The following is a 14,180-nucleotide window of genomic DNA, read 5'->3' on the forward strand; positions in this document are numbered from 1 at the left end:
ATTCTGTCAACGGTTTCTAAAATCCATATTGATGGTCGTCCACTTCGCTATTTCGTTTTACACTTCCAAATTCCCGAAATGTAACGCCATACGTTAACGGAAACAAGAGTAACGACGACCCCACCTGTCCACACATTAGAATACACGTTACTTTGCATTTGTTTGTAAATAATTTCCACGATGTGAACCAAAGCAAGGATTTAATTAATTAGAGTAGAGGATTAAGTAATATTTAACGTGATTAGTTTATTTAATTTCTTATCGAAAAACAAGTAACACAATACCGTTGGTCTATAGGTACTCCTAAAATTTTAATAAAAGCATATAAAATATGTGTATTTTTGATCAGTTGATGTATAAAATGTCAATCGCTAAAACAATCCCTCTATGTTCCCAGTTTCAGTATTCACGTCCAAATCATATATAGCTGGTCTGGTTGGCAACCCTGGCATCGTTGTAATCTACAAAAAATCGATAATTAAACAAGAAACGTGACAACGCTTTCGTTTACCTCTCCGACGATCGGTATAATAAACCCTGCCCCAACAGATATGTGAACGTCGTTTATCTTCAAGTCAAAGCCGGTCGGTGCCCCTTTAATCGTCGGATCCCCTGTGAGAGACAACTGTGTTTTTGCCATGCAAATCGGCAATTTTCCGTAGCCTAGCTTCTCGTACATCTTCAGTTTGTCTGTTACTCCCGGAGAGTAGACAATCTTGCCAGCACCATACATTTCCGTAGCGATAATCTTAATCTTTTCTTCGATCGGTTTGTCCAAATCGTACAAAAATTTGAAATCGCTGTGCCGCTTGCAAGCCGCGATGACCGCATCTGCCAACTTAACGGCCCCAGATCCTCCCTCCGAATAGTGGTCGCTGACGACAGCATCCAAAGCTCCATTTTGCATAGCAGCATCCTGTACCATCTTAAGTTCCGCATCAGAATCATTCCTGCAGAGACAAAATCACTTTGTGCCTAAAGCAAACGTCATCGGATCTTACCCGTGCAAGTTGATGGAGACCACCACCGGCAAACCGAACTTCTTTGCGTTGTTGATGTGTTTGATCATGTTCGGCAGCCCCTTTTTCAACAGGTCCAGATTCTCTTGTGTGTAGACGGGGTCGAGAGGACGTCCTGGGACCACAGCGGGTCCTCCTCCGTGCATCTTTAAGGCTCTGATCGTGGCCACCAGGACGACACAATCGGGGATGTACCCGGAAGTGCGACTTTTAATATCCAAGAGTTTCTCCATTCCGATGTCTGAACCGAAACCGGCCTCCGTGACGACGTATCCGTCTTTGCCGGCAAGTTTCGACGCTACTATGTCGGCCAAAACGGAAGAGCATCCGTGGGCGATGTTGGCGAACGGTCCAGAATGCACCAAAACAGGCGAGCCTTCGATGGTTTGCATCAAGTTGGGCTGGAGGGTGTCCTTCAAGAGAACCATGATAGCTCCTGTCACTCCGAGATCGTCAGCGGTGACAGGCTCTCCTTTTTTGCTAAAAGCCACGACGATCTTGGAGACCCGTTCTTTGAAATCCTTCATGTTTTTAGCCAAAGCTAAAATGGCCATGAGTTCGCTGGCAACCGTTATCGAAAAACTGCTTTCTCGAGACAAACCCTTCTCTGTCGGCGACTGACCGATGGTAATTTTACGGAGGTATCTGTCGTTAATATCTATCACTGTAAAAGGTGCAAATAAATGGAGGGGAAATCAAAAAAGTATGCGATTTTACCTCTTGTCCAAGAAATAGTTTTTGGGTCAATATCCAATCGAGCAAATCGAGCCCTCTCCTCCTTCGTTAATTGATTCGGATCAGTCTTATTGATGCCGAGTTTCTGAATCCTTCTCTGTTGTATTGCGGAGAACTTTCTGATTCCTTTGATTGTGGGAACAAGGCGATCAAACATAGCGTCATCGGACTGGGTGGCTTCGTGAAACATTCTGGCATCCAACTGGGCGGCTAACAGATTATGAGCTGCCGTGATGGCGTGAATGTCACCTGTCAGATGTAGGTTGAAGTCTTCCATGGGAATCACTTGAGCGTAGCCACCACCAGCGGCGCCACCTACATTTACGTCAAGTTAGCAACTAACTCAATCGCCTCATACAACCGTACCTTTGACACCGAAAGTTGGACCCTGAGATGGTTGTCGCAAAGTCACTAACGCATTGAGTCCTTTGTGAACGCTTAAAGCTTGAGCCAGACCAACTGAAGTTGTAGTTTTACCCTCCCCTAACGGTGTAGGTGTTATTCTAAAAACATCTCAAATTATTACATGTTTCGAATCGATCACTATCACCTTACCCTACAACGATAATATATTTTGCATGTCTCTGGTCTTGCAATCTATCTAATATAGACAGGGAAATTTTAGCCTTTTTGCTTCCGTACGGAATGATTTCGTTATGGTAGATTCCGATTTCATCTGCCAAGTAGACGACATTTATGGGCTCGTGCGCCCGCGCTATTTCGATATCGCTGAAAAGAATTTATCTTTAAATTTGCGAATAAACAAGGTACACTGGTAAGAACCTGGGAACTGGTTTTTGTTTTTTTAATCGGAGGGGGCGTAAATTCCATTTTATGTTTAACATGCGATCGGCGACTTTTTGGGCGCTGATAACAGTATTTTTCATTAACATGGCCACAGTCATCGGACCAACGCCTCCAGGAACTGGTGTGATGTGAGATGCTACCTGGCTGGCCTCATCGTAAGCAACATCCCCGACGAGTCTTTGGCCAGATTTCTTTGAAGGATCTAAAATAAATGGTGCAATATTATGTACTGTTTTATTTTCATCATATCGACAAGCGCAGGGCATTTTGTTAATGATGTCTTGAATGTTGCAGATTTTATTAAGTTATAATGAAGTTATAATGAAAGTACACTTCTGTGTATTAAAATTAATCACAGAAAATATGTTTTCTATAATTTATTCAAAAAATTGGTAGGTATTTAGGCACGTCGCACAGTTACTTATGCGTGAAGTGGGTCATTTTCTTATATGCAATTTTTTTTCTATTTTGCAAAAGGAGTTCTTTTCGATACCCATTTCAGGAACATTTAGTTAAATTTTTAATGTTGGCAGTGACTTAAACTGAGTAGTTGCTAGGTGATCACTGCACTTCACGACACTTTAAATAAATTCAAAACTTGCAATTGTTCGTCTAGTTACCAGTGTTACCAACCCTTTATATCTGCCAAATAAATTTTCCTAGCATTCTTTTGAACCTTTTTTTAATTTAAAATTTAAAATAGGGGCAAAATAGAAAAAACATTGTCATAACAACGGTTTCAACAAAATTTTTCAATCTAGTATCATTTTAAGTGTTGAAACGAAAAAGAAAAAGAACACGACATCTCTTCACTTTCCTCTAATGTTGACTTATCATCAAATACAAATAAATCGTCCATTTAGTTTCATTAATTGTAATAATGTAAAATATCACTTGGCTCAAAGCGAATATAAAAAACGTCACGATATATTCGCTAAAATTATACACATGAATTTAGCTGTTAAATTCAATTTATTAAAGAATACACAACCACATTATAGTTATACACCAGAAAGTTGTTTGGAAAATGACAGTTACAAGTTATATTTTGATAGAACAATTTTAACTGACATTCATATTAAGCATAACAGACCAGACATTATAATTTTAAATAAACAACAAAAGCAAGCATATCTTTTAGATATAGCTGTTCCAAATTCACATAATATAACACAGACATATAACACAAAAATTAATAAATATTTATAACTCTCCGTTGCTATAAGAAATCTTTGGTGTTTAGAAAAAATTTCGATTTTACCACTTGTAATTTCAGCAACGCGAATAGTACCGCAATCTCTTTTTAAAAATTTAAAAATTCTGGATTTAGATAACACATTGGTAGTTGAAATTCAAAAAGGTATATTATTATACTCATGTCACATCGTGAGGAAGTTCCTTAACATTGACACACATAATACACATAATACACAACAAAGTCAAAATGCGGAGGCGAGACGCCGGTAATTATGTTGATAAGCACTGCACTATTACTTGATAGTGATGTCCGTAATAGTGTATGTACTCCGGCAAAATTGCCGTGCCGCCGGGTGGAGGTGGGATACGAATAATTGTAATAATGTAAATATCACTTTTATTGTTAATTCAATTAATAAAGATTTATAAAGGTTAATTTTTTACTTTATGACTCTAGGGACTAAAAGAGACACTTTAGTCCCTGTTATATGGCACTCAAATTAGTACTTTAGTCCCGGAAGTGCAAAAACATTTTTAGATATTACATTCTTTGATATATTGGGTAATTCAAAATGATTGTGGCCAAGTATGGCAACTATGTACGAAAATTTATGTGGCAACTGTGTGGATGAGGTAGAGTTGTCATTTGTATGACATTTCATAAGCGTGCATTTGATTTTTTTGATATCATTACACATTGATTTGACAGTTTTCAAAATTGCGCGACTATGAACTGTCAAAAAAATATCAACTCTACCCTACCCACACAGTTGCCACATAAATTTTCGTACATAGTTGCCATACGTCAATATCTACTTGAAAAAAATGTGCTTAGCATTTAAGAAGTATTTAATGTTTTATGTGTAAATTTGCACAATTGAGACAGTTGATAAATTGACAAACTATTAGGTACACCTATTCCTATCTTGATGTACCAATAAATCAAAGTTCATTCGCTTGTTCATAATACACGCATTAAAACTTTTTAATTTTATTCAAAAGTAAATCATTTTTCGAATAACGATTTGATTTTGTGAGTTTTAGTAATTATTACCTACCTATTATTTACCAAATTCGCTGCGTAAAAATAACCCAATATGTACCTATTTAAATAATGCAAGTTTAAAAACAAAAAGGTTTGGCCTTGATTTCATTATCATCATATAACAATAAGTACAAACTATTTACTCAAATAATTTGAACTTTAAACCATTACCTACCTGTGTTATTGTATTTTATTAAAATGAAATGTCATAAAATTTATTACCATACATATACAGAAGTCTTGATGGCTGTTATTTCAGAAAATTTTCAATATTGATTCATTCTTCAAAACGTATTCTTACAATAACATACCACCCATTAAAAATATTTTTTATTATATCTGAATCATCATCCCTGTTTTTGACACTAAAATGCGTGCAAAAAAGGGCCATTAAAACGCTAAAGCTTTAAAGGTTGCTTAGGTAACAACAAATTCACCTACATTTTGAACAATGATAAATACACATTTATACAATATTTATAACAAATATACATGGCAACGAAACAACAATTGACCATTTCTATATCAACGATTAATGACACAGATTACCTCCGAAAAGGTATTTCAATTTTTTTTTTTTTTTTGTTATAATTTTCAGATTGTAGTGCAGGTATAATAAAAAAATAGAGTATGATACACGTTTATAAGGGCCTTTAAAGCACTTGTGACGTCTTAAACTCGTCACGCGTGCTTTAAAGGCTTCCTTATAAACTCGTATCATAATATACTAATATACAATTTTAATTTTTAAAAAGCGCCAAAAAACTTCTAGCGTATTTTTAATATTCAGTTAATTTCGGATTCAACGATATATTTATGTTAAGATAACTACGTTGGGGTTATTTTAATTCGATTTGGATGTTTTACAAGGTTTAAACCGTTCTGTAAAAAATTGCAATTGGATACAACCAATTTCTACTTAACGTCGGCATATGTTATTTACAAAATCAGTAAATAAAAAACAAAATAAAAACCACACAAAACATACCATCGGAATCAGACTCTGAATTATTCAACTTGTTTTGTGGATCCATTTCGTTCTGTATGCACCGGTGACACAAAATACGAATGCAAATGAGTAATTTAAAGCAACACCGTAAGATTAAATACAATTCCACGGGGTAATTAGAACTTCACTTTTACCTAAACAATTTGCACTTGTGAAGGTCACGAAGATTTATGCTTTCAGCTGTTTCTCTAGTCTAGTGATTGGGACCCTCAAATATTTTCATTTTGTCAACTTTCATCAACATCCATTTTAAATGTTACAAAAAAAAGACAACGATTTACATATATTTATGTAAAAAAGAGTAAATAAAATGTAGGTATACAAATTTCAAAGACTTTTGGCAATTATTAATAAAGCGAAAAATCTGCAATAAACATCGCTTACACAATAAAATATAATAATTTATGAATTAGAATAGCTATTCTATCATATTCTGTTCTATATGTAGTGCTATAGGTAGGTAACTGAAACTTTCGCGTAATTTAATGCTTCTTATATCCTTATCGCTGTTATAAAAATGGAATGTGTTAATTGAAAATTAATTAATTCCTATCTAGTTATAATATGTACCTGGTGACAAGAAAAACTAGACCATTCCAGTTATCGACATCGTAAAAACAATCTCTTTTTAACGGTGAAATAAATTTAGAAAAATACTTGATTTATAAGTACATACATATTTTCTTTTTTATTGCAAGCTTAAATTCTAAAGTTGTAAAATGAGTTACTCTATTTCAAAAGCAAGGAAGCAAAGGTAAGTGCAGTCGCGAACAATAAATTTTGATCGTCAATGTCATATTAAAATTTTGTAGTATTGTCACAATGGTCGAGTCAGGTCAATTTTTCTAAGCTTGATTCTGTCCAATGTAAAGAAAATGTCAATAATAAAAATGTTAAAGTTTTCTGAATCATGGGCACAATATCACATTCCAATAAAGTAAGAATAATTTCTTTGAATAATTAATATAATTCCAACATATACCTTTTTGGTTCGACACTGTCAGAATTTGAGAATTTTCTCCTATGTGAACGGATTTTGATAAATGTCACAACTTGTCAAAACGAAACGTCAAGCTAATTTTAAACATTTTAAATGATTTGGAGCTTTTAAAGGGCTCGTCGAACCAAAAAACGTTGTATTTAACTCGCTCGTGTGTAAATTGGGCCTTTTTTGGCACTCGTGAGTCTTTAAAACGCTCGTTTCACTCGCGTATTAAAATGGCTCACGCGTGCCAAAAAAGGCCCAATTTGCACACAAACTCGTCAAACTACTATTACGTTTCATTTCATCAATAAAGTTTGACAAAGAGAACATAGTGACAATTAATGCCATTCAAGATGTTCTAGATTGTGTAATAGAACACTTGCCGTTCAAAAAACAAAAAATGAAAAGAAAACTTTACAGCACTCACGATTTTACAATCGACATTTCTTTCGAAGATTAATTTTAATTTTTCAAAAAGAAATTATTTTCTGCCAATAATAATAATTTATCTCAACAAATACAACTTACCTGGTATTGCGTTTATACCGCAGTCGATGACCACAGCACCAGGTTTAACCCAACTTCCTTTAACCAACTCTGGTTTTCCTACTGCTACCACCAGGATATCTGCCCTTAGACACTACAAATACGTCAATGTTTTGCAATTAAAATATTTTACGACACGATAATTTTATTGAAATTACGACATCACTCTGACAAGATAATATTGATAAAGAATGAAAGAAAATTTTCAAGAACGATTACCAACAAGTTGTCAGCATTCGATTAAAATTATTGTCAACACGAAGAATTATTAACGATGCAATCCGAAAACTTTAAAAACTCCAAAATAGGTTTGATTGATAGACCGAAATCAATCTAAAAATATATTAAAGTTGTAGTTACCTTCTCCTTCAAATCTTTGGTTTTTGAATGGCATATGGTAACGGTTGCATGATTCCATTTCAACAATTCCGCAACAGGAGTACCAACGATTTTGCTTCTCCCCAAAACAACCACTTCAGCCCCTGCTAATCTAGCACCTGACTGTTTGATAAGTTCAATGACACCAAAAGGAGTGCAAGGAATAAAAGATGTGAAATCTCCCACAGCTGTACGTCCCTCGTTTATCGTGTTCAACCTGTGGTTTTCTCAAGTTAGTACAATAAAACAAAAAAAAAAGGTTTCCCTACCCGTCAACATCTTTATCTGGAGATACTGTATCTGTGATTAAGTGAGAATCGATTTTGTTAATGCAGTCAAGGGGCATTTGTACGATAATACCATGGATCTTATGGTCTTCGTTAAGCTTGTCCAGTCTCAAAAGAAGCTAGAACGATATGTTATTGACAAGATTTTGTTTCATTTTGTTTTGTTCAATAATTCGCAAATAGTAAAAAATTCTGTTAGTATAAAAAAAAGTATTCTGCAATTTGGTCAAAGAATGATATTTTAAAAATAATCTTTTTTGAAATTCTTCTCTGAGTTGTACTGTACGGTTTCAAGTCTTTATTCACTTTATAACTTTATTATCCAAAGTTCTTATCCTTAGTCCTTCTATTCTTCGAGTTAATTTTATATTTATTATAGGTATCTGTTTGTTTAATCAAATAAAAAAATCTCAAAATTTGTGTTAAATTCTTTGACGCTACATTTCTTTGGCCAAGTGCCACTCGCATGCCACTTTTCTTGCATGTTTGACAATACCTCAGCTTCCGTCGTCGATCTCGGCATTTTCACATGTTCCGTTCTTATACCAATTTCCGAAGCAGACTTAATCTTGGCCCTAATGTATACATTTGAATCTTCGCGACCGCCGACTTGCACGATAGCCAAGCCAGGCTGAAAATTTGGCAACTGTGTCCTAAGTATGGCAACTTCTTTGGTGAGTTGTGCTGTAATATCTCTAAGACAAGAATGGTAAGATAATAATTCATCGATTTAATTCGGGACCATTACTTAGCTATGGCTGTGCCACGCAGCACTGTTGCTTTCGGCGTTGTCGACGCCATCCTCGACAGCCACTCTGAAACTAACAACAACTCGGGATGAACTGAAAGTTATTTCGAAAAATAACGAGATAATGGAAGCAACATGGCAGAAAGGTTAGAAGTTATCATGACTTGGTAATAACGCTTATGAAATACGAGGAAATATTACGACTACGTGTAGTTAATAACATATTTTTCAGTTATTACATCTGTTAAAAAAAATACCCAACGATCGCATAATGACAGGTACTTTAACATATGAGTATACTACTGCCACAGAAAATATTCATACTCTCTCACTTCTTTTTGCACCTTGCTTAGATAGGTACTAACTATGTATGTAGTTCTAAAACTATTATTAGGTTTCTAATTCGCATCGATTATAAGGCATTTCTGCTTCCAGTGAAAAAATAAATTAATTAAAATGTTGGTAGAAAGAATAAAACTCATCATAGTCATATTGATAAATTAGACAGATTGATGAAATGTAATGAAAATTTTTTTAATAATTTCGGTGAAGTACTCTAATAACGTCATAATTATTAATACCTAACCGCTAATAAGATCATATTATTATTATTTTTAATTAGTCCTGTACTACATATTTACGAAACAAAGACGAGGTAACGTAGTGTTATCTGAAGATAGCTGGTCACATACCTATGTATAGATACTAATAAAAGTCGATATCCATTTTTGAATAACATTGATAATTTTTTATTGTTCAGCAATAATTTCAAAATAGCACTAATTTATAATTAATGTATTATTTGACTAAATGATAAATATTTTATAATTAAGTAACCGTTAGACGTCTTTTTATTACAAAGATAATTTATTCCTCACATGATGTGATATGAATTACGTAAACAAATATTTCATCAAAACAGTTTTCATTTTTTTATTACGTAATAGGGTAATAATGTCGAAAACAAAGTTGAAAATCATAAACACATTTTTCCAAACAATTAGATATAAAAATCTATGAAAAGTGAGAGGAGATGAAAATGCTTTTATATAAATAAAACTATAATTTAGATTGAATGAAATGCCATCAAAAATTTCTATCCAAAAAAATTACGAAACTCTTCATTATCCATTAAATACGAGTTGCAGTAGATAGGGCCGATTTCACCAACGCCAGTTAACGTTAACTGTAGGTTAAAATGCTTCGTTACTTTAGTTACCTATTGTTGTAACAATGTTTACGTCTATTTTAATCTGTAGTTAAATTTAACTCACGTTGGTGAAACCGGCCCTAAATGGTATAATGTGAGACGCATTTTCTTGTAGCCAAAAAGCCATAGTATGAATAACTAAATAAAACTCCGTTTCTGAGTTCGATGCCGGTAAGTCGTAAACCCGGGTTGTCATAAATCAATAATAATCACCGCTTAACACACGCACATGCAAATGTCTTTTGTTGGGAAGATAGGTACTTGCGTTCGGCTCATGTTAACAAATTGGCCATCCTCGTTCTGAAAGCTGTGTGCTGGCGTAAGAGTGAGAAAACATGATGTTTGGAAGATGCCAGGTAAGGGTACTTTAGAGCAGGAAATCCAAAAAGTTGAATAGTTTGTCGAAAATTGGTGTTGTAAAAATTATTCTTAAAAATATTAATGTTTCTGCTTATAATTAATTATTCATGAAATGTTTTGGACGCACTGGAATCTGTCAGCGCTTCGGTCGTTTTATGGCTTAGCGGCATCGGGCTCGGAATCGGCAAAAGTCCCCATGAATTTTGAAGTGAAGACCTCCTTGCTATTCTTAATCGAAACGTTCAAGCTGACCATTGTTAATGCTGAGTAGTATCTAGAAGCGAATATTTTGTTTTGGTAGCGAAAATTTCTCTTAAAAAACTGCTACTTTCATCAAGTGTTTATTTCCTTCGCCATTTTTTCATTTTTCCAGTACAGCCATAACGTTCGCACATTTTTGTAGTCGTTTTTTTCAATGTACCTAGTCGCTCATTTTAGATTTGTGTGAGCCACCGATGTCAAAATTTATAAAGTATGGAATTTAGACTAAACACTGGTTTTGTACCACATTTGAATAAATGTACGTGAGGGAACTTATTTTTGCTCACCCATTAGTCTGTTGGAGACCAGCATTATCCTTGACACATTCATCTGGAACTATTAATTTGCAAATCCACATCTCCGTCAAACTTCAACAACTTCACAAAACTTGACAGACGTATGAATGTTAAAAGACTGTCCCTGTTACCACTAGCCAACGCGATCCTTCTGGACATTTTAAAGTAAATACTATTGCTTTTGAAAAATCAGGGCGAAGTATGTACATATTGAGTCTAGATAATAAGAATGTTGTGTTCTATACATTGCACTAACATGCCAAACAAATTTTGTTCTATTCAAACGAAGATATCCTAAAAAAATAATAACATATAACATATAAAAGGCCCTAAGTAATATCATACTAAGTTGATTAAGTTTCTTATTAAAGTCAAACCTTTGTACGTTTAATCATCTTTACATACTTATCCTAAATACACAAATCAAGTAAGAATCTACAAAAATTATCTCCAAATATCGTGATGTATTGAGTATTGTATTGCCATCAAGAGTCTATGTATGGTTGCAATATTTTTGTATCTTTATTTTTTGTGACTTAATTGATTTCAATAGTTGTAATTTTTTATGATTCTTGACTTCATATTTATGTATAACAATAATATACATAGTTTAACATCACGTCAATATTTGCTGGCTTTTTTGGATGTGTAAATGTGGCAGTTCGCATCTGACACTTGGAGTTTTCATCATTTTTTAAAGTGTAACTACCTAGTGCTGGACAGTTATTTATGTTGTTTATGATATTTTTTGTTTTGTTTTCAATTAGGTACACCTTTTAGAAGTTCTTGTTTTTAGGCAACCAATTAGTCACATCTATATAATATAGGTAACATTATGTATTGTACAGTAGCATATTTCCACAACAGACACACACTGTCCTTTCCAATTGATAAATTTTACACGGCATGTGCCGATATACATACATTGTAAACACAGATATATTCAAAATGGATTAATTATCAACAATAATGCTAATGAGTATGCAACCAACAATACGAAAGGTGGACAGCTGATAACAGTGGCAAATTTTTTATTCAAAAGATTTAATTAAGAAAACTCACATGTTCTTATCCTTTCTACATTATTCTCTGACATTATATCCACATAAACAATACTGGAGACTGTATTTCCACATTCTTTCATTATTCGGGCTTTTTTATTCAATTTACTTCACCGTGAAATTGTATGCAATAGAAAAAGTAAAAGAATTTAATTTGCTAATTTTAACATTTTGATAATGCAAAACAATATTGAATTAATCAAACTTTTAAAAACTTGGTACGTTTGTAGGTAAAATAAGTGCGGTCAATTTTTTTTTGTAATAAAAAATGTTCAAACAATAAATTAGTGTTGAAATTAAAATGTATTGTATTAGGTATGTATTCACGTGTGCATTTTTAAAAAACGATGAAACGATAGTGTGAAAAAATATAAAAAGAATAATAGATTTGTAAACGAGTGCTAGACTGTGAAACAATTTTTTTTTTACATTATTCTTTTAGCACCATCGCGTTAGTTATTTCCTAAAAGTTAGGTTGAAGTTGAATATTTAAACGACTTACTAATGGCGCTAGTTTTCGTTGGATGTTAGTAAAATAAGATAAATTATGGCTTTTATTAATAATGAGTACCTAACGACGATCAATTGCAGGGTCAGTGGTGGCCATAAATAATAATAATATCATGAATCATGATTTACAACTTAGCAACTTACCATTATTTTTCTTTTTTATAATCGTCCTTTTCACTGTCTGTAAGCGAACCGTTAATATTTCTATAATTTTTAGAATAATTTTAATCACTGTATCATAAAATATGAAATACATGTTTAAGGCTTGAAATGAAATATAAACTTTACAAATACTTATCTAAAAATACAACTTAATAATGAAAGACAAACATTTATTTTATTTTATTTAGGTTATTAAAATATCTATTTCGCGCCTTTTTTGTGACAAGATCTAGTAATTTTCTTGAATCAATGTTGGTAATCGATTTTTATATATAATATCACAAAAAAAAATGTTTTTCCAAAATTATGTCCATAAATAGAATTATAAACTTTACAAATGATTTTATAAAATGAATCCGAAAAATAGCAATGAGTTTTTAAAATGCATAATTTATTTTATTATTTTTTATTTATAAGGTTGGTAAATGTGGAGAGTGAATAGACGAATAGAGTGAACTGTCACTGTCAAGAGCAATCAAAAGTGAAGGAAAAATTTGACGTTTTTGCAATCGTAGTGTTAAGGTAATTATTTAAAAGGTTTTATAAGGAGTAAAAAATGTTCTCATGATATTAACCGTAATTTGTTATGGACTTTTGTTGATATAAAAGTTTCCATTATCGACCTCTTCATAAAATACAACCCGCCTGATCAACGTCGTGACAGTGATTACATAAACCATCATTCTCAGTGTAGTTCTTTCGTATTTCCAAAACCATGAAACTCATACGACTTAAAATAGTTTTAAAAGGACTTTAGAACAAATTGTGGATGTGGTCCGTTTATATTTAAAATGAGGTCTCTTCAGAGCTAACCTAGAATTGAAAATCTTATTTTTAGGTGAGTTTCACGCAATGGCAGACAGAATCGCAAAGCCTTCGAGGCCCATGAAATATCCATACACATTTACTGCAAAAATTGCGCAGTTTCCATTTAAGTTTTACATTAAGAACAATTGGATGTGGAGATATTACCCTATTGCTGTTGTCCTGTGTATACCTGTCTTCAATTCAATTAGTAAATTAGGTAAGTAAGAAAGTAATGTTGTAATATTTGTATTAATGTGTGTTGTTTTAGCAAACTCACCTGAAAACGTTGCAAAGTGGGCTGAAATCCGTCGTAAAGAAGCTGCCGGGCACCACTAAGGAATTCTGGAGATAGTCGTATTAGACGCACTTTTTATGTTATACATAACATCATACATTGTTTAACATTTAGAAACGGCATTATACTAGAAAATAAAAATGTTTTTTTTTACCCAATTCTTATCCTAAATTGAAGGGAGCTATTTAACTTTTTATTAAATAAAAAAAGTGAACGAACATTTTGAAACACATTTTTTTTATAGAATTACAAAAAGTCCATGAAACGTTAAATGGGCAGGTGTGAAGAAATGCCCAGAAGTATTCAAATTGTATTAAAAGTTGCATAAGTAGAAAGACATTTTGTAAGAAGAGTTGCATACATGATTTGTCTTTTAATAAAATTATTTTACCAGGAGATTACCTTAAGAGAAAGTAAATACGCACGTGAACAAAATATTCAAATATGTTTGCGAATAACCCA

The 14,180-nt window shown here is 33.2% G+C and overlaps 2 protein-coding genes across 4 annotated transcripts; one reads left to right on the forward strand and one right to left on the reverse strand.

The window, feature by feature from the left end:
- Positions 1-226: 226 nt before the first annotated feature.
- pug (pug C-1-tetrahydrofolate synthase, cytoplasmic) lies at positions 227-12,725 on the reverse strand. Of its 2 annotated transcripts, none has more exons than XM_069038035.1 (13): positions 12,599-12,725; positions 8,757-8,829; positions 8,505-8,703; positions 7,991-8,127; positions 7,704-7,938; positions 7,326-7,437; positions 2,538-2,763; positions 2,310-2,483; positions 2,121-2,257; positions 1,737-2,069; positions 1,002-1,683; positions 512-950; positions 227-461 (listed from the first exon to the last, which is right to left on the reverse strand). In XM_069038035.1, exons 1-13 carry the CDS (start codon positions 12,708-12,710, stop codon positions 372-374), a joined length of 2,949 nt encoding a protein of 982 aa, XP_068894136.1. In that variant the 5' UTR covers positions 12,711-12,725; the 3' UTR covers positions 227-371. The 2 variants fall into 2 exon arrangements, with proteins under 2 accessions (XP_068894136.1, XP_068894137.1); XM_069038036.1 differs by lacking the exon at positions 12,599-12,725 and adding an exon at positions 10,875-11,018.
- A 302-nt stretch (positions 12,726-13,027) lies between these two features.
- Positions 13,028-13,859, forward strand: roh (reduction of Rh1). 2 transcript variants are annotated; one of them, XM_069038063.1, is made up of 3 exons: positions 13,028-13,138; positions 13,455-13,640; positions 13,692-13,859. In XM_069038063.1, the coding sequence occupies exons 2-3, from the start codon at positions 13,469-13,471 to the stop codon at positions 13,757-13,759; spliced, it is 240 nt and encodes a 79-aa protein (XP_068894164.1). In that variant the 5' UTR covers positions 13,028-13,138; positions 13,455-13,468; the 3' UTR covers positions 13,760-13,859. The 2 variants fall into 2 exon arrangements, with proteins under 2 accessions (XP_068894164.1, XP_068894165.1); XM_069038064.1 differs by lacking the exon at positions 13,028-13,138 and adding an exon at positions 13,243-13,390.
- Positions 13,860-14,180: the final 321 nt, after the last annotated feature.

This window comes from Tenebrio molitor, chromosome 2 (genome assembly GCF_963966145.1).
Source record: "Tenebrio molitor chromosome 2, icTenMoli1.1, whole genome shotgun sequence".
Taxonomy (NCBI): Eukaryota; Metazoa; Arthropoda; class Insecta; order Coleoptera; family Tenebrionidae; genus Tenebrio; species Tenebrio molitor.